The 23,453-nt window shown below is 35.7% G+C and overlaps 3 protein-coding genes across 7 annotated transcripts; 2 read left to right on the plus strand and 1 right to left on the minus strand.

Moving 5' to 3' along the window:
- Positions 1-332: 332 nt before the first annotated feature.
- Positions 333-10,777, plus strand: LOC138889157 (uncharacterized). 2 transcript variants are annotated; one of them, XM_070172148.1, is made up of 7 exons: positions 333-727; positions 1,418-1,588; positions 2,716-2,950; positions 9,187-9,409; positions 9,527-9,690; positions 10,397-10,527; positions 10,615-10,777. In XM_070172148.1, exons 1-5 carry the CDS (start codon positions 359-361, stop codon positions 9,666-9,668), a joined length of 1,140 nt encoding a protein of 379 aa, XP_070028249.1. In that variant the 5' UTR covers positions 333-358; the 3' UTR covers positions 9,669-9,690; positions 10,397-10,527; positions 10,615-10,777. The 2 variants fall into 2 exon arrangements, with proteins under 2 accessions (XP_070028249.1, XP_070028250.1); XM_070172149.1 differs by having other exon boundaries at positions 419-727; positions 2,709-2,950.
- A 62-nt stretch (positions 10,778-10,839) lies between these two features.
- Positions 10,840-16,742, plus strand: LOC104222439 (uncharacterized). 4 transcript variants are annotated; one of them, XM_070171610.1, is made up of 10 exons: positions 10,840-11,600; positions 11,711-12,053; positions 12,475-13,302; positions 13,649-14,035; positions 14,131-14,319; positions 14,851-15,130; positions 15,235-15,376; positions 15,458-15,590; positions 15,806-16,333; positions 16,413-16,742. In XM_070171610.1, exons 3-8 carry the CDS (start codon positions 13,096-13,098, stop codon positions 15,546-15,548), a joined length of 1,296 nt encoding a protein of 431 aa, XP_070027711.1. In that variant the 5' UTR covers positions 10,840-11,600; positions 11,711-12,053; positions 12,475-13,095; the 3' UTR covers positions 15,549-15,590; positions 15,806-16,333; positions 16,413-16,742. The 4 variants fall into 4 exon arrangements, with proteins under 4 accessions (XP_070027711.1, XP_070027710.1, XP_070027713.1 ...); XM_070171611.1 differs by having other exon boundaries at positions 10,856-10,919; XM_070171609.1 differs by having other exon boundaries at positions 10,840-12,053.
- A 1,588-nt stretch (positions 16,743-18,330) lies between these two features.
- Positions 18,331-20,278, minus strand: LOC138889937 (uncharacterized). The gene is made up of 4 exons (XM_070173284.1): positions 20,102-20,278; positions 19,291-19,497; positions 18,993-19,092; positions 18,331-18,899 (listed from the first exon to the last, which is right to left on the minus strand). Exons 1-4 carry the CDS (start codon positions 20,276-20,278, stop codon positions 18,331-18,333), a joined length of 1,053 nt encoding a protein of 350 aa, XP_070029385.1.
- Positions 20,279-23,453: the final 3,175 nt, after the last annotated feature.

Here is a 23,453-nt window from a genome sequence, read left to right on the forward strand (position 1 = left end):
GGTTTGATCTATTACGGGATCGATCTTCGATCCCTCACGCTGGTCCCGATAAATCAGTAAAATCGGGCTAACCATATACAAGGACCAAATTTAAAATTTACCAATGACTGAGACTGTATTTTGTCTTAATTGTCATCTTTACTCATATTTGCATGGACCAAGAGCAATTGAAATCCTAGTCAGTCCAAAGAAGCTATTAGATGTTTTGGTCCCTAAACTATGGAGTGTTAAGCTTATAGACCTCAACTATAACTTTTAACATTTTTAATCCCTAAAGTTTCCATTAATACCTTATGACTAGATGAGATAACTACAACTCCATTTAAGCTTTCGTCTACAAAAACAATTACTAGCAAATATGGAGATTCATAAAGCTACCTTTATCATCAATCCTCGCTATTTTCTCCCAATTCCAAACTCTACCCACCACGCAATTCTTGTTTCCCCACAACATAGACCTTTACAGCGCAGAAAATTACTAAAACTACGGCCCCATTTCTGTTGTTGTTCTTCTTCTCATAGTCCAGTTGTAAAAGACCCAATTTTGGAAGCAGGGAATGAATCTTTTGGGAAAAACGATTACAAGAATATTACAAGAAAAAAGAGGGTGTTTTTCTTGGATGTTAATCCTCTTTGTTACAAAGGAAGTACCCCTTCTTTGCTTTCTTTTGCTCATTGGATTTCCCTTTTCTTCTCTCAAGTTAGCCTCACTGATCCTGTCATTGCTGTAAGCTCTCTGCCTCTCTCTCTGTATCTATCTACTTATCTATTTCAATTTATTTGAGCCTATTTTCTTTTTGGTCTGTTACTCTTTTTTAAATTTGAAAACAATTTAACTTAAATTTATCATTTCGCCCTGACAAGCCTTTATAGCCATGCAATTGTTATGCTATGTTTAATAACACGAGTTTCAAAATTATTATAGTCACACAAATGCTGTGCACCATAAATTTCAAAAGTCTTTCATTTATTTCTTAAATTCTGTGCCCAAGTTGACATAAATTGAAAGTGAGTATCTATACACAGTCACAGATAAGTACATGTGTGTGTGAGATGTTTGCTATAAGTACAACATGGAGGGATAGGCCAAAGATTACACTAACACTATTAACTCCAAGAGTGAGTTAGGTGGATAAAACTTTTAATTCTTCATGTAAATGAATAGCTAATAATTTGAAATGAAAAAAAGAAAAAACTGTCTTAGAATTCAGGAATTTCAAAAATATAATAAGGATAGAGAAATCCTAGCAATTGGGTTAGGAACATAGAAAGAGAAGAGTTGACATAAAGAAATAAAAGTGGAATACATGCATGTTGATTCATCTTATTGTACAAAAAAGTGTATCTTGGAAGGTGTAGACGGTATTTAAAAGCATCATGAACTACACATTGTTTGAAATGGGTGACTGTGTAACAGGTTGTTGACGGGGAAAGAGGTAATGAGTATAGAAGACAGTTGTTACCTTCTTATAAAGCAAAAAGAAGGAAACATTGGCATCAGTTTCCAGGTGCAGGAAAATCTCCAAGGAGTATGGTTGAAACGTCACATCGACTTGTCTTGGATGTTCTTCGCAACTGCAATGTTCCTGTGAGTGAACATTTTCTTGATCAACACATGTAGTTTTTGTTTTATTGATGCATCCTTGGAATATGGTTTCTTTAGTAGTCTGAAGCTGACAGTTATCTTTTACTAACAATTTGAGAAAAAAAATTTCTTTTGTGCATAGACAAGGTAAACTGATATTAACTAGTATAATGTTTATTTCTAACTGGAGATACTAAGAAGCATGAACTATGATATAGATTTTATTTTTTCTCTCTGTCAGTAAAATTTTGTTTCCCGAGATGTGAGTTGGTTATGATGAAATGTAGCAAGCTACAACTCTGGAGATTCATGTCTAGTAAAGTTAAATGGAGAAAGAAAGAATCTTGGACCACTTAAATAAACCGATAAATGCTAATGGAATAATCAGTACGAGCAAGTTTGCCCTCAAGAGAACACTTTCTGCGGCCATCTAATGTCATTTCAGCTGTAAGTTTGGGTGGGAACACATATAGAAGCAAGCTCATTCCTAAAAACAAAGAAAAATAACAAATGAGAAGGCAAGTGTACAGATCCACTACTTCCCTTACGATATTTTTAAATCCTAGTTTTTTCCTGGTACCTTGTGTGTCGCCTACCTCAGGTTTGATAATGATTGCTGTAATTATAATTGTAAACTTGTAGTTATTTTTTTGGGCTGCAGAGTCTTGTTCAGAAGCTTTTTTGGTGCTCTGCATTCTTATTTGGAAGCTTTCTTCTCTGGGTTGCTCATATATTTTTCCGTTTCTGTACCAGTTTTTTAGCAAATAGAGTATGTACTCAACTTCAATTTGCCAAATGTTAGTCCATCTATATCCTGTAGATAGATATACTTTTATCTGTTTCGTCTATAATTTCAACTTGGAGCCCTTCGGGACTTAGTTATCTTGCATTATTACTAGTTGCATTTGACATGGCATTTTTAACTGTCATGTTTTGTTTCTATGAATTCTTCCACATTGTAATTTGTAATGCACTTGGCAAAAAGGCATTGCAATCAGTGTAATGAACTACTCTTTTGCCTTGGTTTTGCATAATGAGAAGGCAGATAAGAGTTGATTACTAGCTTTACTTCATCAAAAAACAAAAAAAAAAGAGTTGATTACTAGCTTTTGACTAGGTGTAGTATGCAGGTAGTTAAGATTGAATCACATGAAGCAGACGATGTTATAGCCACACTTGTTGAACAAGTTCTACAAAGGGGACACCGAGTCGTCGTTGCCTCTCCTGACAAAGACTTCAAACAGCTGATATCTGATGATGTTCAAATTGTCATGCCAGTACCAGAGTTTAATAGATGGTCTTTTTACACCCTAAAACACTATGTGGCACAGTACAATTGTGATCCAAGGTCTGATTTGAGCCTGAGTAAGTATGTCACACTCCTTTTAGGTGTTGTTTCATACTTTCATATTAATCTTAAGTGACTTGCTTTTTCTTAAAGGGGATAGGGGAAGGGGAAATGGGGGAGGGGATTACAAGGTGGGGAATGGAACCCTCACCAACAAGGTGAAAATTCAGGTAGCCAACCAACTAAACTACTAATGTTTGAGTTATTAGTGACTTGTATACGAGTTACTAGTTCATGTACTTGTTGAAGCTAATAATATCTTATTTATACCTGCAAATTAAAAGTCATTATTCTACTTTCTTGTTGGGCAGGATTTTGGTGAGATTTAGAGAACCTCTAGTTTAAGAGAACCCCTATTTTATTTTAGAAGGCAAATTATTGAGTAGTGAAATGGAATGGTCCTGAATAGAGCAGACCAGATATAGAGGATTCATATCCAACCCTGCTAGCCCGTGATTGAGGTTTAGCTAATTGGGAGAAGTGAAAGTTAAGGAGTGGGTCTTTCCAGGTAGAGGGGTAAAATGGATGGTCAGTGTGGGAATTTTATCTGGGTAAGACATCTTGTTCTACAAATTTTTACGACATCTACTAAATTTTTTTTCTTCCGTTGAATACGTTGGACACAGCCGAACTCGTTATTCTGCTCTTTTATCTTACTTTCAAAAAAAAATTCTTTATAATTTTATTGATGACTAAGAATAATGTGAGTGGCTTCTGTTTGGCTCCAAGGTTGTATTCACGATTTGATTTGCTAGAAACTAGACGGATATATAGCCCTCTTTCTTTCCAAAAAAAAAAAAAAAGACATGGCCCTCTTTTAGTGCTTACTTCTGACAAGTCTTACTCCAAGATGGTCCTCAAAAGTTAGTTTATTTTGTATGTTGCTCTTGCTTGCTTCGTATGTCATTGAAATAAGCAACTCATGTATTCTGTTTGTAAGTTGAGCATAGTATGGTTTGTGAATTGTGCTTCTTTCACTAGAAAAGGATGTTCTGTATGACAACTAATAGTGCAATTGGCTCTTTTATTTTATTTGTGAGTATGGCATTTTAAGCTATGTGGTTCAGGTACTTATTCTATATAAGAACGAGAAAGTGACAGATAAAATGTGATAAAATTTTATGACTTTCCATGATTAATTCGGCATAAAATTTCAGGATTCGTTAGATAATACACTTGCAATTATGGACTACCACATCCCAAGCAAGAATTTCATTTTGTCTGTTTCTTGTTTGGCGTGGGGAGCTATGTTTTCCAATTATTGTGCTAATTAGCTTACTTAAATCAGGATAACTTAATGGTGAGACAATCTTTTCATTCCAACGGTTATGCTAAAGTTTCTTTTGTTGATAGTGCATGTGAGAAGGCACGGGAGAAAATATGATATATTGATATTGTGTGTTCAATACAATACAAGATGTCCTTATTTATAGCTATACTATACAAGGACATACTACTCCTATTTCAATGTGGGACAAGACTACATTATGTACATATCTAACACTCCCCCTCAATCCAGTGCATACACATCATATGTACCGAGCTTGTTACACATGTAACTAATACGAGAACCGGTAAAAGACTTAGTGAAAATATCTGCTAGTTAATCATTCAACTTTACAAACTTTGTAACAATATCTCCTGAAAGTATTTTTCCTCTGACAAAGTGACAGTCGATCTCAATGTGTTTAGTCCTCTCATGGAACACCGGATTTGACGCAATATGAAGAGCAGATTGGTTATCACACACTAGTTCCATCCTGCTGATTTCTCCGAACTTTAACTCCTTGAGCAACTACTTGACCCAAACTAACTCACACGTTGCCATAGCCATGACCCGATATTCCGCTTCGGCGCTAGATCGAGCAACTACATTTTGTTTCTTGCTCTTCCACGAGACCAGATTACCTCCTACTAGAACACAATATCCAGATGTTAATCGTCTATCAGAAGGTGATCCTGCCCAATCAGCATCTGTGTACCCAACAATTTGCTCGTGGCCTCGATCCTCGAATAGTAATCCTTTGCCTGGAGCTGACTTTATATACCGAAGAATACGAACAACTGCATCCCAGTGACTATCATAGGGAGAATCCATAAACTGACTTACAACACTCACCGGAAAAGAAATGTCAGGTCTAGTCACTGTGAGGTAATTCAATTTTCCAACCAACCTCCTATATCTCATAGGGTCTCTAAGAGGCTCCCCCTGTCCAGGCAGAAGCTTAGCATTCGGATCCATAGGAGAGTCAATAGGTCTGCAACCCGTCATTCCAGTCTCCTCAAGAATGTCTAAGGCATACTTCCGCTGTGAAATAACAATACCTGAGCTAGACTGAGCGACTTCAATACCTAGAAAATACTTCAGTCTGCCCGGATCCTTAGTTTGAAAGTGCTGAAAGAGATGTTGCTTCAGATTAGTAATACCATCCTGATCGTTGCCAGTAATAACAATATCATCAACATAAACCACCAGATAAATACACAGATTCGGAGCAGAATGCTGATAAAACACAGAGTGATCAGCCTCACTACGAGTCATGCCGAACTCCTGAATAATTGTGCTGAACTTACCAAACCAGGCTCGAGGGGACTGTTTCAAACCATATAGTGACCTGTGCAATCTGCATACACAACTACTAAACTCCCCCTGAGCAACAAAACTAGGTGGTTGCTCCATATAAACTTCCTCGTCAAGATCACTGTGGAGAAAAGCATTCTTAATGTCTAACTGATAAAGAGGCCAATGACGTACAAGAGCCATGGACAAAAAAAGACGAACAGATGCTACTTTAGCCACGGGAGAGAAAGTATCACTATAATCAAGCCCACCAATCTGAGTATATCCTTTTGCAACAAGACGAGCCTTAAGCCGATCAACCTGGCCATCCGGGTCGACTTTGACTGCATAAACCCAACGACAACCAATAGTAGACTTACCTGTAGGAAGAGGAACAAGCTCCCAAGTGCCACTCGCATGTAAAGCAGACATCTCGTCAATCATAGCCTGTCGCCATCCAGGATGAGATAGTGCCTCACCTGTAGACTTAGGAATAGAAACAGTGGGCAAAGAAGATATAAAAACATAATGAGGTGACGACAGACGATGATAACTTAGACCAACATAGTGGGGATTAGGATTAAGTGTGGACCGTACACCTTTGTGGAGTGCAATTGGTTGATTAAGAGGAGACAAGTCCGCAGTAGGTGCAGAATCTGATGCAGGACGTGAATCATTTGGGCCTGATGCTGGATGTGGACGACGATGATAAGTCAAAAGTGGCGGAGCTGCAGAAGGTTGAACTGGATTATGTGGAGGAATTAGACCTATAGGTGGTGGAACTGGAGCTATAGATGGTGGAACGGGAGCTATAGGTGGTGGAGATGGAGATGTAGAGGAAGATGGATGGGAGATAGTGACTGAATCTCCAAAAGAAGAGACTGGTAGTACCTCAGAAATATCTAAGTGATTACCTGGACCTGTGAAGTATGATTGAGTTTCAAAGAAGGTAACATCAGCGAACATAAGGTACCGCTGGAGGTCAGGAGAATAGCATCAATACCCCTTTTGTGTTCTCGAGAAACCAAGAAATACGCACTTAAGAGCACGGGGAGCTAACTTATCTGTTCCTGGAGTTAGGTTATGGACAAAACAAGTGCTTCCAAAGACATGGGGTGGAAGAGAGAACAAAGGTAAGTGGGGAAACATAACAGAGAATGGAACTTGGTTCTGGATAGCTGAAGATGGCATACGATTAATAAGATAGCAAGATGTAAGAACTGCATCCCCCCAAAAACGCAACGGAGCATGAGATTGTATGAGTAGGGTACGAGCATTTTCAATAAGATGTCTATTCTTTCTTTCAGCTACCCCACTTTGTTGAGATGTGTACGGACAAGATGTTTGATGAATAATCCCATGAGATTTCATAAACTGCTGAAATGGGAAAGACAAATACTCTCGGGCATTATCACTACGAAATGTGCGAATAGAAACCCCAAATTGATTTTGAATTTCAGCGTGAAAGGTTTGGAAATTAGAAAACAACTCAGTTCGATTTTTTATCAAAAATATCCAGGTGCACCTAGAATAGTCATCAATGAAACTAACAAAGTAGCGGAATCCTAAGGTAGAACTGACCCGACTAGGACCCCAAACATCTGAATGGACTAAAGTAAAAGGCGACTCTACTCGATTATCAATACGTCGAGGAAAATGAGAGCGAGTATACTTACCGAGCTGATAAGACTCACACTCTAGAGCTGACAAGTGAGATAAACCAGGTACCATTTTCTGAAGTTTTGACAAACTAGGATGTCCCAACCGTTTATGTAATAAATGTGGTGAATCAGTAACAGGACAAGTTGTTGAAGGAAGACAAGATGTGAGTCCATGTGATTTAGCAAGGATAAGGTAATAAAGTTCATTTGATTCACGCCCGGTACCAATGATCCGCCTTGTACTGCGTTCCTGTATAAAAACATGATCATCAAGAAATAAAACGGCACATTTAAGTGATTTGGCTAGGCGACTAACAACTATGAGATTAAAAGGACTATTAGGGACATAAAGAACTGAATCTAAAGGTAAGGAAGAAATTGGGCTTACTTGACCTATTGCAGTTGTCATGGGTTGAGACCCATTGGCCATTGTGACTCTTGGAAGAGATTGAGAATACGAAATAGTAGTGAAAAGAGATTTGTTACCAAAAATATGATCCGATGCACCTGAATCAATAATCCAAGACTCACAGGATGAAGATTGAGAGACACAAGTCACGCTATTACCTGTTTGAACTACGGAAGCTATCTCAGAAGATGTCTGCTTATCTGCTTTGTACTGAAGAAACTCAAAATAATCCACTAAATAAACCATCCGACTATTCGAAGTATCAGTTCCCATGTCGCTGCAATTAATAGTAGTAGGGTTAACTTGAAATAGTGAAAATTAGTAACTCCTTTGGGAAAACTGAAGAAATCGCTGAGAAAATACTGTTTACAACAGGAAAACAGAACACTGTTCTGCGCCGGAAAACACTGTTCACTCCAGAAATACTGTAGCTCTCGGAATATTACCGTAGCAGCCAGAAAAATTCAAAGTGGTCGGAATGAAATAAACACAGTAGGGGTAGGATCGGAGTTACCAGACGACCCAACTGTTCTGAAGAAATTTTTTCAAAAAATGGCCGGAAGTCCACTTCTTAAATCACTGTTCACGCCGGAAAAATATAAAAGTGGTCGGAATTTGGTGTAACCTGGATGGGTAGGCTCGGAATTGCAAGGGGAACAATCTATCCTGAAGAATCGTCACCAAAAAATGGCCGCAAGCTGGCCCACGCGACGTCAGAACTTTGCCGGAAAATTTTCTTCCGACCGCTATACTACCATCGGAGATTTTCACTGGGGTTTGGTCGCCGGACAGTGACTACTCTTGTGGTAGTGTTGGATTTTGCACAACACTAACCGAGACAAAGCAGACGCAAAACAACTTTGAAAAGTCCCCGGAAAAAAGGGTTCCGGTGACTGATTTCACTTCCCGGAATCGCTGGAATTTATGCACAGCGATAAATCTCTCACGATAGCTCTGATACCATGTGAGAAGGCACGGGAGAAAATATGATATATTGATATTGTGTGTTCAATACAATACAAGAGGTCCTTATTTATAGCTATACTATACAAGGACATACTACTCCTATTCCAATGTGGGACAAGACTACATTATGTACATATCTAACAGTGCATGTCCTTCAAATTTGTTCCTCCGTTTCAGACTCAATGTCCACCTCTCTCAGTATCTTATTATAAGATCTGTGTTTACCGTTCTGTATGCTTTGCCATAAGTCCCTTTCCATTGGTATTGAGGAAACATTGTTTGTGGCCCTTGTCATCTGACAATAAGGCAGTGGTTAGACTGTTGAGATAATATTGAGAGTTGAAACAGAAGGTTCATTCCACGGTTTAACTTCTTGCAAACATGGTAATATATGCCAATCTTGCCGGTCCTAGGACACAAGTAGACCAGGAACATCATGGAAACTACTTTAGTGTTGTGAAGAAAGGGGGCATCAAGATGCAGATATTCTCTTGGTAAAAGGAAGAGGCGGAAGCTTTTTTTTTCTCCATTTAGCTTCATGTGTTTCATGCTATCATTTTTTTCTTAGAAGGCTTTAGCATTTTTCCATGTTCAATTCGTTCTTGAGTATCTGCTGTTATTATGTTGGCTACTAAATCTTGTGGTTTTCTGGAAAAGGGTGTATACTGGGTGACGAGGTTGATGGTGTTCCTGGAATCCAGCATGTTGTTCCTGGTTTTGGTCGAAAGACTGCTTTGAAACTTTTGAAAAAGCACGGCACACTGGAGAATTTGCTTAATGCTGCTGCAGTAAGATCGGTGGGGAAGCAGTATGCACAGGATGCCCTTATAAAGTATGCTGATTATCTGCGCAGAAATTATGAAGTTCTTTCTCTGAAGAGGTAATATCTTCATTTTCCTTTCTTTTCCGTCGGTAACAGCAAAAGTGTTATTCAGTATCCAGGCCCTTTTACCGCTTTCTAATTCTATCTATTTTTGATAATGGAATGCACTAAAAGGGATGTCCGCATCCATATTGAGGAGCAATGGCTTGATGAGAGAGATGCACGTAATGACTTACTAGTTTTATCCAACTTCATCACTTTGCTGAAAGAGAGTCGGATTCTTAATTCGCAAAACAGCTCTCACTCCAACGGTTGAAATTTCCAGAAGAAAGCATTCTGTGAGTTTTCTTCCTTACTATCTTATTTGGTCCATTTACTTGATAATTCTTCAGCTTTGATGAAGCAACATATGAAGTATCTTCTGGATAACAAAGGCAGTAAAATGCCAAAGGTTTAGCTCATTTGCTTTGGGTTTAATTTACAATTTAAGCAACAAAAGATTGTTAACTTCTTTTTTTTGAAGTGTTAAGTATTATTGATTTAAAATCAGCATGAAGTAGTTACATCCAAAAGCATCACAAGTGAAAACTGAAAAACTTCATAGAATCTTTTCTATAGGCATTCTGAGAAAAAAGAAAACTGAAAAAAGCTCTCAGAACGCCTGTAGAAAAGATTCTATGAACTATAGGAGTATTTCAGCATCGTTTACTCATTGTAATCTACAGCGAAAAGCTATCAACATAATACTAGTATGTTCCCAGCTTAGGTAGGTTTCTCAACGAACTTAGTGTTTCTGTTGTAATTCATTTTAGATTCTGAGCGATTATAGGAATGGTTGTACATGATGTTGAGCGAATAGAAGTATATTAACCAGAAGGACCTCATTTCATTACCACACTGAAAAGATTAATTAAGTTCTCGTGAAGAAAAGACAACGAAAAATGGACAGCCTGAAAAGGAACCACAGAAAATTAAATGAATATAATGTTAGTCAATTCCTCTAGTGCTTAGTGTTTTGATCTATGCGTGCGTGAATTGATGTAGGCTCTAGAACTTGAAGAATGATGATCTTGATGCTTAAGCAGAACATCATACTAAAGAATATAAGATTACACAAATTTTGCCAGAAGATTTGACCAGATGAAGTGAGCAGTATTGGAATATCCAACTTCTCAGTGAGTATAGACCTAATCCTCTCTGTGGTTCATCTTTGCATGTTTTTCTGTTCAATATACACTAATTCAGTTTTCTTCATGTATCAGGAAGGAAAAAGCAAATAGTGAAAAAATGGTTCTTGTCCAAATCACTAAAGAAGAGACTTCTGAGCTATCTTTGGAGTAACACTAGAATAGATTCTTGTTACTAGTGTATGGTCTTCTGTTTTGCTCTTGGGCAATGAGGAAAGCTTCTTTGGTTGTTTTTTTTGGGGGGTGGGGGTGGGGGTGGGGTGGGGTGGGGGTGGGGGAGGGTGGGATGGGGGGTTGCTTTTTCTTATGTTGTTGTTATATAAAAGTCATCTTGAAATTGCCCACATCCACTAAGGTGATTGAAAACCCAACATGAAATGGTAGTAATTTGTTGTTCTTTTTGGATATTGCCATAATGTTGCATGATTCTATAATTACAAGGACCATCGCCGTAGTTTGCAGCCGGCGTCCCTGTGGATTCATGCCATCATTTTTAGCACCGTTTTGATTAATTAATCAACGTTGATGTTCTTCCTAGCTTAGTCCATCACTATTGGTACCATATTAGCACCTTAGGTGTTGATTAGAAGTGTCAGACGGGCAAATTAAGACATGTTAAAATAGGTAAATGGATTGGCTCAAAGAATTCCGGGAGAGAGTTGGTTCGGGCTAAACAATGAGCCACAATGATATTTTACACCCTGTAGAAAAACTTAGTACCCTATTTATTTTAAATAAATACCATTTTAAAATATTACATCCTATAAATACCTTTTATCCTTTATAGCAAAATATCTAATTATAGTTATATCCTACATTTAAGGCACCATATATGTTAAATAATATTTTTCTCTCTCCTTTTTTGTCTTTTCTCACACATAATCACCGTAAATCTTACTAACCACGTTCTCTCTTTTTTTGCATACACTTTACTCTCTTCTCCCACAAACCCACGATTCATACTTCTTCTCCCACCTAAATTCGCTAGGTCTCTGCCATTATCACTCCCCATTTCTTTTCTCTCTAAAATCACTGTTTTATTTCCGATACAAGTTCTTGGGGTAAGTATTTAGATTCTTAGATTTTGATACAATTATTTAGTTTCTCTGATTTTGATACAAATTTTAGTTTGTTTCTGAAACAATAACCATTGTTATTATTTACTTACCAGGAAGCTTTTGTTTTTCTCTCCAATGTCGGACTCAACGCCACACAAGATGATAACCAGAGGTATACCCACCAAAATTCTCAATTTTGATGGGCCTTTTTTCTCGTTGCAAATAACTCGAGCGGAGTCGGATTTTGCAAGTGTATCAGTAACTACAGCTTCACAGAGAAGAACTAAATTACACAATGACAAATCGAAAGAAGTCCAAGTTGAGAAATCTTCAAAAGAAACAAAAAATCCAACTGCAAAAAAAGAGGAAAAAACCTATGAATGATTATTCATGTGTCAAGGTTAAGGAAGTCGATGCAAAAAAAAAAAAAAAACATCAGATACACGACACGAAAAGGTAATTGTTATTGTATCAATATGCATTCAAAGAAACTTGTATGTATTCATAATTATTCACGTGAATTTATATGTATGATGTTGTATTCGTATGTATCTAGTTGTATTCATTAGTATTAAAACAATCCAGAACTCATTTGCACATTCACACTGTCAATAACTGAGTTATGCTTACTTGAATATTATATATTGTATTTAAATGTATTTAGATGTATTCAAATTTACATTCTCTGTATTTCAGTACTTATTAAATTTTTCCTTGCATGTTGTATGTATATATTCACATTTTTGTACTAAATGGTGTTAATGTGTATTTCAATATTTAACTGTACCTTGTTGTATTTGTATGTATTCATAATACTCAGTGAGTTAATGTATTGAAGATGATATGAAACCTTTTTTAAATTCTTGTTTGTATGCAGGAAAATAAACTGTTTGTGAAACACCCACCAAGATTATCACCGCATATTTGTTCATATACAAATACAAACATAGTATCCGATCTCAAAGAAAAGCTTACTCCAAAACAGTATAAACTATTAAGTTCTACTTGTTTTGGAAGTCTCCTTGATATGGATCAGTGTGAGGTACAACATCAGCTCTTCAGGTGCTTCATGGTTAAGCAGTTAGAAGGAAGTATTGATGACGTATTTTCAATACACCTAAATGGTACAACAATTTCCTTCTCAATCAGGTAGTTTGCCCTCGTCACTGGTCTCAAATGTGTTGGTGATCCACGTGAATTTAAGTTCAACACAGAGGTGCCCAACCGTATTGTTCAGACATACTTTGGTGGTTCAAAGCTGGTTAAAAAGGAAGTTTTATTGTCATGCTTTGATGAAAAGAAATGGGGTGATGGCAACGATGGGGATACCATCAAGATATCATTGTTGTATCTCATACACACATGGATATTCTCATCAGAGAAGAAAACCACAACCATCCCACGACTACATTTTGACTTAGTCGAGAGTGGGCGATACTCTGATTATCCATGGGGTACTCTTGCATTCAGCAGCCTTATTATATCTATTAGTAAGAAAATGGATTATCACAAGAAGTACTATAGGATTGTTGGTATGCCACTCGCAATGCAAGTTTGGTTTTATGAGTGCTGCTCAAAGGTTGACCCTAAAATTGCAAAGCGCCTTGGTTATTGGGTACCCAGATTGCTCAACTGGAGAACCACTGTAAATCAACCGACTTATGCTTATCTGATGGATGGCATGTTCAAAGACCAGGGAAACATGGTAAATTAATATTTCATAAGTTTCTGAAATTCAATTTTGCATACAATACTTGCTAAGTATAGTCTATTCTGCATATAACATACATATGAATATGTACTATATTTTCAAGTTCCATACACCCAACAGTTTCATACAGATACATACATTATTATATACATACAACATATATATGCATACAATATACATCTAAATACAACCTAGATTTTCCATATGCAATACACCATTCATCTGCATACAGATTATACTTTCCTTTTGCTATAGCCTACAGTTGCACACAATATACATTTTGATACAGTGATCAACTTTAAATATAGGCTGGATATAACATACAATTTTCAATTTCCAGATTGTTTACAAAGACATCCAACCAAGCGATGTAGAGCTTGCTGTTATTCAAATTCCTCTAGAAGGCGTTGAGGTACATACCATCCCTACCAATACTCATTCAGACAAGCATGCAGATGATCAGGATGATTCGGATGACTTTAGTCCTACACCGCATCTTCATCTTGAGAAGAAATATAATGCAAGTGTTGGACCTTCTTCATCTCCGCCCCACAAGAAGCGCAAAGAGCAGATTATAGATCGCTCAGAGGCAGGGACTAAACATAAGACTCCTTATGCTGGTATATCTGAAGTCAATCAAAATGTGTTTCATGATAAGAAGTCGGCAGATTCTAAAGCGGATGAAGTATCTTCGTTGAGGAATGATCTAAATTCATTTAAAGACTACGTGAGTTTTGTATTCCATTAGTAAATAATACAGTTTTGTTATTTAACATTTATATATTTTTCCAACACCTATCTAATTTTTTATATTTTGATTAGGTGACGGGCGAGTTCACGTCTTTAAGAACATTGATCAATGAAAACTTCAAGAACATTTCTGGCCAGATTAAAGCAAATCAACCCACAGTGACACGTGATGATGGTATTCAAAAGTCGCATGATGTTGATGTGCAAGATAATCCCAAAGGCCATCCAAAGAGTGATGTAACTGTAGGAGAGAATTTGGAGGTTAACATTTTTTAAACCTCTGTTAGTTTATGTTTATATGAACATAATAAGACTATATGATTCTTATTTATTCACATTAATCATCTATAAGACACCATACATATTTTAAAATACATGTTAATTAAGTTATACATAACTATTTAATTTTATATAAATATATATATATAAACTGAGACATGTATGTAGTTGTATATATACTTAATTTCAAGCTGTATTCTGTTAATGTATACTATAATTTCAAGATGCATACAACCTAAAGTTCCATACAGCTATATACAACATAAGCTAAGTGTAGTTGTATTTAAGTTTTACACAATACAATATTTATTAAAAGATTATAGTATTTACTATATTTGAAACTGCAGTTCACAATAGCAGAATACAGTAAGTGAAACACATATATATTTATACATTAATATGATACAGATGTTAATCCTCACATACATCTGTATACATTACCAGAATAGCAGAATACAGTATGTTAATTTTACCCTTCATAATACACTCATATACATATGTATACATTAACAGAATATAGATGTTAATCCTGTTTGTGATGAAGCAATGGTTGATGGGAATAATACATTTGAGATGCTGTGTATCATACCACCTATATGTGTATCCAAAGAAGTACATGTATCACAGTTTGAGTTATCGGACCATTTTCTTCCAAGTCAAATTCCAGAAGCTAGAATTGTGATACATCATGTAGTAAAAAATCCAACAGATGCAACCCCATTAGCCTCACATAGGAATCGGCATCCTAGTAGATCGTATTCTTTGCCTTATGAGTCAAACTTCGACTCTGCAGGTTAGTAAATTATTTAAAAAAAACAATGAATTACAAAGATATGATCTTTTTTCCCCTTGTATACAAAATTAAATGTTTGTATTCATTACTTTCCTGAACAATAGGCACCTCAGTTAAGTTGACTCCCATATTCGACAAGAAACACCCATTTGAAGATGATTTGATTTCGGGACCACATCCTACATTAGTCATTCAGGAGTATGAGAAATGGGTTCGTGAAGGTCTTCTCGCTAAACATTACCAAAAGTAAGTTTTTTAGTTTGTATGTCTATTCAATATATTTATAATTTAAATAATAAACATATTGTATTTTGAAATTCATTGTAGAAGTGATTTGGAAGACCATTACAAAAGGAGCAAGTCAACACTACATATACCGTTGGATTTTGGTGTTGATCAAGTCACTTCAAAAAATTAGTTTTACCTCCTCTCATCTGACGGCAAAGTATGGAATGACAATGTAAGACTCCTTCCACATTCAGTATGTTAACTCTACACTTCTATCAGATACATACATGTATTCTGCATCATGTATGTAACATACAATTTTATTAATCTGTTTTCAGCAGTTGATAGATTACATACAACTGCATGTGTTCAATTATGTTTTCAGCATTTGATATTTTCTGAATTTCATTCAATGTACTAACGTGGTGTATTCCATTTTAAATGTAGCATATTGATGTCATCTTTTACTACTTACGAAAGAAGGGAAAGTACAACCCAATACCCAACTTCACGTATACAACTGTTGATTGTATATTCAAGACAAGAATAACTGAAATATCCGACAGGTATGCTGATACAGATAGTAATGCAAATGTAGCCAAAGAAGAGAATATGGTATGTGAGTACATAAGGGGCTACAGATTGATGGCTAATGTACCGTGACACTGTTGACAACGTCTTGATACCAGTCAACTTGGAAGAAAAAATGCATTGGGTATTGGCAGTTGTCTCATTCAAGGATAGATCTATCAAAGTGTATGACTCCATTAGATCAGCATTGCATGATTCTTATGTGGCTTCAGAGATAGATAAGCTAGCTAAGCTTGTACCTCTGTATCTATCGAGCAGTGGTTTTTACAAAGATAAGCAAGGCATAGATTGGACTCATGACTCAGCATACTCTGACAAGGCACCAACTGATCCCTTTGAAGTTGTTTTCATTTCAGATCTATCTCAACAAAATCCCGGTAGCATGTATGTGTTTAATCCTTTTCCTTGTATCATTTTTCTAATAATATGAATTGTTTGTAACTATTTTGGTGTATTCTTTCAGGGATTGTGGGATGCATGTCGCGGCATACGCAGAGTTTCTTAGTACCTTTGGGATGGTTCCACAAATAAAATTTGATGTCAATTTGCTCCGTCAAAGATATGGTGCTCTCCTTTGGGACTATGCTATGCGGAATATAGACGCTGATGCCGTAAGCGAGAGCGAAGCACCTTCAAAGATTCTTAGGCACATCACCGATTCTGATACTTCGGTGAAAATAATGTTAGAGTAGTCGTAGGTGAATGTAGTTTTCGATGGGAGTTTTTGTGAATACTCTTTTTCTTGGACACAGTGTTGGTAAAGATAGTGTGTTGGACAGGGTGTTGGTAATGTAGTGACCGTATCAACAGTTTTTATACATTATCATTTCAAGCATCCAATCGATGTATTGACTTTTTTTTTTGCTTCTGAATTAATCTGTCCTTCAACTTGTTGGGTTTTTGTATGTTTATATCAGTTTTTATTAGTATGTATGCAACATTTTCTATTTATATGTATTTAACCTATTGTAATAGTCAGTTATTAAGTTGTATTTATATGTATTCACCAGGTTATGTTTACATATTTTCAACAGGTGTATTTAGACCTTCATATTTATATAATATATTGCATTGATATGGATTCAGTTGTATTTTGAATACATCTTTTTATATATAACTGCTTTTATTCATCTGTATTCATTTATATGCAAATATATTCAAGTCTATTTAGACCCTTGTACAATACATATTTAGACATTTATACGTGTATAACTGATTGTATTAATATATATATTCAAGTGTATTCGAATACATGTATTTAACTTTCATAAATCATATTCAATCTCTGATATACGATATGTATTCGAAAAAAATCATCAGTTCTGTTTATGATACAATCATACCCTGTGTATACAACTTATTGTAATCATATGTATTCAATGATTGTATTCATCTATATTCATATATAATTAAGATATGATGGTCGTACATTAATTACGTATTCAGATTTAATACACCGACTAAATATATCCAAAATATATTTGAAATGACACCGTAATACATGACAAATCATTTTTCATTAATACAAGTCAGATTGTGAACTAATTTATATATGGAGCATTTCTACAAGTACGCTTATTATGTACTTCCTGCCCACATATGCTACACGAATGTTAATTTTTCTTCTACAGCAATCCAATCAACGGCTTATCACGCTTCTTCTTTGGTCTTCCAGGAGGTCTTTTACATTTGGGTGGTAATACAACTTCATCTGCTACATGGGCTGGTATATTCTATTCTTTCCGGTCAGGCAAAGGATACACGGGCACCTCATATGTCATTATAACAGACTTTGGTTTGTAATAATCAGAGCAATATTCTTCTAGCATTAGAAACTTGCTTTTCAGTACAGCCCAAGCGTGTGGGCACGGTAATTCGTCGACTTGGAACCGCCCACAACTGCATTTTTTCTCTAAAAGGCATACTGTGTAATGCCTTCCTTCATCGTTCACCGTATGCAAATATTCAGTCGATGGCACAACCTACATTTTAAAAAACAAATCATATATATATATCAAAGAATATAAAAGAATATGATTTTAATATATAGTATTAGAATTTTATTTAGTTTTAAGAATCACAATATATATTGTATTAAAATACAACTATATTAGATACAACTATATTTATACATACAGAATTCAAAGATATACATGTATATACATATAAATGCATTGTATAGATGAATACATACTAAAGGAATGCTGGCAGAATATTAAAGAGTAGTCTTGACTGAATATAGGATACAACTTCCATTGCTACCTTGAAATATATACAGTTAAATACCTTGTACCATGGATACATATAGGAAACAAATACATAAATAAAAGATAACTTACAGTCATTCGGATAGACATTGCCTCGTTCAAGGTAAGCATCTCCTAATATTTTTTACCAAGCGTTGTGTAGGTCTGTAGATCCTCTTTACGATTGTTGCAATTCAAACGTCCAAACATTTTCCTAACTTCTTCGAGGAGGTCGTATATTGGCAATTCCCTTGCTGACATAAGTGCGGCATTGATTGACTCAGCAATATTTGACGTCATTGTCCATCCCCTGTTGACAGGTGCATACAAGCTAGCCCACTTTTCGTATCCATCTAACTCCAAGTCTTCTTTCACCCTAATATCTACTTTCTCCACCTTTTCCATTAGACTGTCAAACTCAGCCTGTGTGTAAGCTTTTTCCATTGAGAAGTATATCTCGCTCAACTTTGAATGACTCCTTTTGAATTTCTTATATACGTTGTTCCAAAGATGCCATATACAAGCAAAATGTGGTACAGTTGAATACACTCTTGATACAGACTTGATGATACTTTCGTTCCTATCTGAAACGATGCACATGCTTTCCCTCTCACCATATGCTTCCTTGAATTGCTCAAAGAACCACGTCCAAGCAGCATCGTTCTCTGAATCAATAACACCATATGCTAGTGAAAGTATATGACCTGTAAATAAAATTGCATACATATTTTAAATATGTATTTCAATATTTTATATGCAGTACTATTATAATACCTTATTATAACTATCATACTCACCTGCACCATCCAAAGTGCTGGCCGAGACGAAAGTCCCAGTGTAATACAATTTTAAGTGGCTTCCATCCACAACCACAATGGGTCTATATTGATTGAACCCCTTTATAAAGGCATACAAGGATATATACACATACTTGAACTCATTTTGTAGGGATTTTACCATTCTAATGTGCGAACCAGGATATGTCATATCCATTGTATACAAGTATCCTGGTAATTTATTGTATGAATCAGCCGGTTCACCCCTCAAAAAATTTATTGCCTTTTCTTTAGCCCGCTATGCCAACATGTAACTAACATCGACACCTAAATTTATTTTCACATCATCAATTATATCCTTTGGGGTATATTTCCTCTTATGATTTGTAAGCTTGGGCCTAATCATACCACCTATAAGGCTGTTACTTGCCTGATGTTGCTCATACACCTTATCCTTCAACGGACATGTATGTTTATCATTGAACTCTCTCACTTTGAACAATTGTGATTTGTTAATGCTAGAAGCCTTAAACCTCCATTAACAATCATCAGACATACATAATAATGCATAGCTGCAAAGAAGTTATTATTACACATATGATCAGTATAAATACTTACAAAAAATACACTCATATAAATTTGAATATATTATTGCATCTATATATATACATATAGAGTATTATACAACACAAATATATACAATGTTTAAGGTTGAATACAACTATACTTATAAGCATACATTTAAATGCAACTAATACACTTAATAAAAAATAGTTAGAGCCACTACATACAGCTAAATACATCTACATACGTGATTGCAGCTAAATACATCTGCATACAGCTAAATACATCTACAAACAGTTTGATTTTACATTCAATTCTTCTGCACTAGCGCAATGCTCCACACCAATACATGTATTATTAATACATAATAACTAAAAACACACACCAATATAGGTCAAGTAAAAATTCACAAATACAACTAAATACACCTACATACACTTTACAAATCCAACCAGAAATACAATAAACAAAAAAATAATGAATACTTAAGAACACTCAAACCTTATTGAATTAGACCTATCAACCCGGAATTGAAACCTTTCTGATATAGCTTTATGCTACATCACCTCTTTCAATGTAGCTTTATCCTTATATACTTGTCCAATCATAATCTCCCTTTGATTTGTTTTTGAAATTATCAAATCGTCCAGTTCGAACACCCCAATTGGTTTGCCTGAATTGAATACATCAAGGGCAAGAGTATCATCTATATCGAAATTATACCTTTGAATAGCTTCTTCCATTTGTACAATGTCGCCTTGAATTAAACTACCTCCGGATACAACTTCTTTGTTAATTGTTGTTATGCACAAATGATATATCCCGAATTCTTTGTTCTATTTTTTCAACTCTACATACACCCTAAAACCCATATCATTGTGTATTTCCATTGGCGTGCAATTTCCTTCTACTCTGTATTGAATTTTAATGGACTTTGAGCTCAAATCTATGTCCAGTTGCTTTGAAATTGACGCGACCACACCATTATACAATGCATACTCCTTTATCAGTATTCCCTCAATCGAATAATCGACGTAGTTACTCTCACTATTCCACTTTCCAGAATGTCGCAATAAAATTGTAAAAGTTGTCATATGCAAAATCGAATTTGAACATATTTCTGTATACAATTGTATCAATCTCAAATTTTCTTGGTTGAAAATTTATTTCTACGAACTGTAACAGAAGAACAAGAAAAGAAAGAAGGGAGAATTGAAAATCCACAGATTGTTTCTGTTTTTGAGTACTTTCGGATGGAAAATCTTCAATGGAGGGAGAAATACAGATTATGGGTGATATAATTGTGTTAGATGAGTTATATTAGGAGACTATTTACGAGATTGATTTTGTTTCCATTTTAAATCAGTTGAAAGGTCCTTTTTTAAGGAAAATATGTTATTGTATTCAATGATAAAGATCTTGAATACAGTTGAATACATAATCTTATTAACTTGATTTCCACGATTGACGCCTTTTTTTTCTAATGTATTCAAAAATACAGTAATCTAAATACATTAAATACATATAAAAACGTATCTATAGGATGTAATATAGCAAATGGTATCTATAAATATCTAATTACCACTAAAAGATAGTGCTTCTTGAAAATTTTCCTTTTCTATTTGCTTGTTTATTCTTATAAAAAATATTTGTTTAGTTATCAAATTAAACTAATAGTTTTATTATGTATTATGATAATATCAAATAAGAAAATAAAGAAACTTATCATTCTATATCTTATAATATTTTGAGGGTTCATTTATATATTAGCCCAATTTTTATTGGACTAATTACGATATTATAAAAAACGACCCGTCTTTAAATATATCGCAATTTGCTCAAGTTTGAAGAGTTATATTTTTATGGGCTAAATGTGATACTAATAATGCTGATCAATTTTCTATGATACCAAATATTACAAAAAAAATTAAAGAGATTTTTACTCAACTAATTATTTAAGAAAAAATATCACTTTTTTTTGCTAAATCGGAAATATTATTAAAAGCTAAAAAAGATAGGTAATAGAGTTTGTACATAAGGGGACTGTTCTTCTTAGACAAGTGTTTCAACAATCTTTATTGAAAGCAAATAAAGCATAAGGCGATGGTTCTTCGTAGTGTAGTGGATGACAACGGTGTTGGACAGTACAAGGAGCTAAGGTCATGCCATGTTTTGCTAGGAGATCTGCTACATTGTTTGCTTTGCGATATATATGCTTAAGTTCCGGTTGTCGCAGTTGTGTCATCAAAAACCTGCAATCCAAAATAAGAGGTAAGTAGAGATCAGAACTTGTATCAAACATCGTTTGTTTTACCTGAGAATCTGTTTCTATCTATAGTGGATAGAAGTGAAAAGCAATTTGTCCTATCAACAAAGCACGGAGTTCTTCTTCAAGTGGGGATGAGAAAATGAGGTGAGTAGTAAAACCACGGATCCATTGACATTGATAGTCTCGAAACACTCCCGCAACACCTGCAGTTTTGGTGCTGGAGTTAAAGGCACCATCAATGTTTAATTTAAGTAAATATGGCGTGGGAGGGTGTCATTTAATATACCGAGCAGTCGATATATAAGGTAAGGCAGGGGTGTTCTTAGATAGTGAAATTCTATCATATGGAACAGAATTTTTTTTATCGGAAATAGCCTCCCTAGTTTTATAAGGTAGGGGTAAGGTCTGCATACACACTACCCTCCCCAAACCCCATTTATGGGAATACGCTGGGTTCAATGTTGTTGTTGTTGTTGGAACATAATATCTTTTTACAGATATGGATAGGAGGGTGACAGGCCTTCCATTGAACATCAAATGAGGATAAATGAAGTAATACAAGAGGTGGTAAAAAAGGATATCATAAAGTGGTTGGATGCCGAGGTTGTTTACCCCATTTCTGATAGTTTATGGACTTCTCCGGTGCAATGTGTCCCAAAGAAATGGGGCATGATTGTGGTTACCAATGACAAGAACGAGTTGATTACTATAATAACAGTGACCGGATGGAGAGTGTATATGTACTATCGCAAGATCAACAAAGTCACATGGAAAGATCATTTCCCACCCCCTTCCTTGATCAAATGCTTGATAGGTTGGCTGGCAATACATTCTATTGTTTTCTCGATGGGTATTACGGCTACAATCAAATTCTTATTGCCCCGGAGGATCAAGAAAAGACCACTTTCACATGTCCATATGGTACTTTTTCATTCTCGCGGATGCCATTTGGGTTATGCAATGTACCGACAACTTTTCAACGGTGTATGATGGCTATTTTCACCGACATGGTGGAGGATATTCTTGAGGTATTCATAGATGAATTTTTCATGGTTGTGAATTCTTTTGATGATTGCTTGAACAATTTGGATAAGGTCTTGAAAATATGTAAAAAGACGAACTTGGTTTTGAATTGGGATAAATGTCACTTCATGGTCGAGGAAGGCATTGTCCTTGGCCATAAAATTTCAAAGCATGGTATTGAGGTCGACAAGGCCAAAATTGAGGTGATTTCTAAACTTCCTCCCCTGCATCCGTGAAAAGGGTAAGGCGTTTCTTTGGTCATGCGGGGTTCTATCGCCATTCCATTTAAATAAGGATTGTATGAAGGCATTTGAATTGCTCAAGTTCAAACTGACAACTACTTATATTATCACCGCACCAGATTGGAGCTTGACTTTTGAGATCATGTGTGACACAAGTGATGTAATGGTTGGAGCAGTTTTGGGGAAATGAATCAACAAAATCTTCCATCTGATGCCCAAGTCAATTACACAATGACCAAAAAATATCAACTTGCTATTGTATTTTCTATGGAGAAGTTCCGCCCGTACTTGATGGGTACAAAGGTGATTGTCCACACCGATCATGCGATGCTTCAGTACTTAATGAGCGAGAAAGATTCATAGGCAAGGTTAATATGGTTGGTG

The sequence above is a fragment of the Nicotiana sylvestris genome, chromosome 4 (genome assembly GCF_000393655.2).
Source record: "Nicotiana sylvestris chromosome 4, ASM39365v2, whole genome shotgun sequence".
In the NCBI taxonomy this organism is placed as follows: Eukaryota; Viridiplantae; Streptophyta; class Magnoliopsida; order Solanales; family Solanaceae; genus Nicotiana; species Nicotiana sylvestris.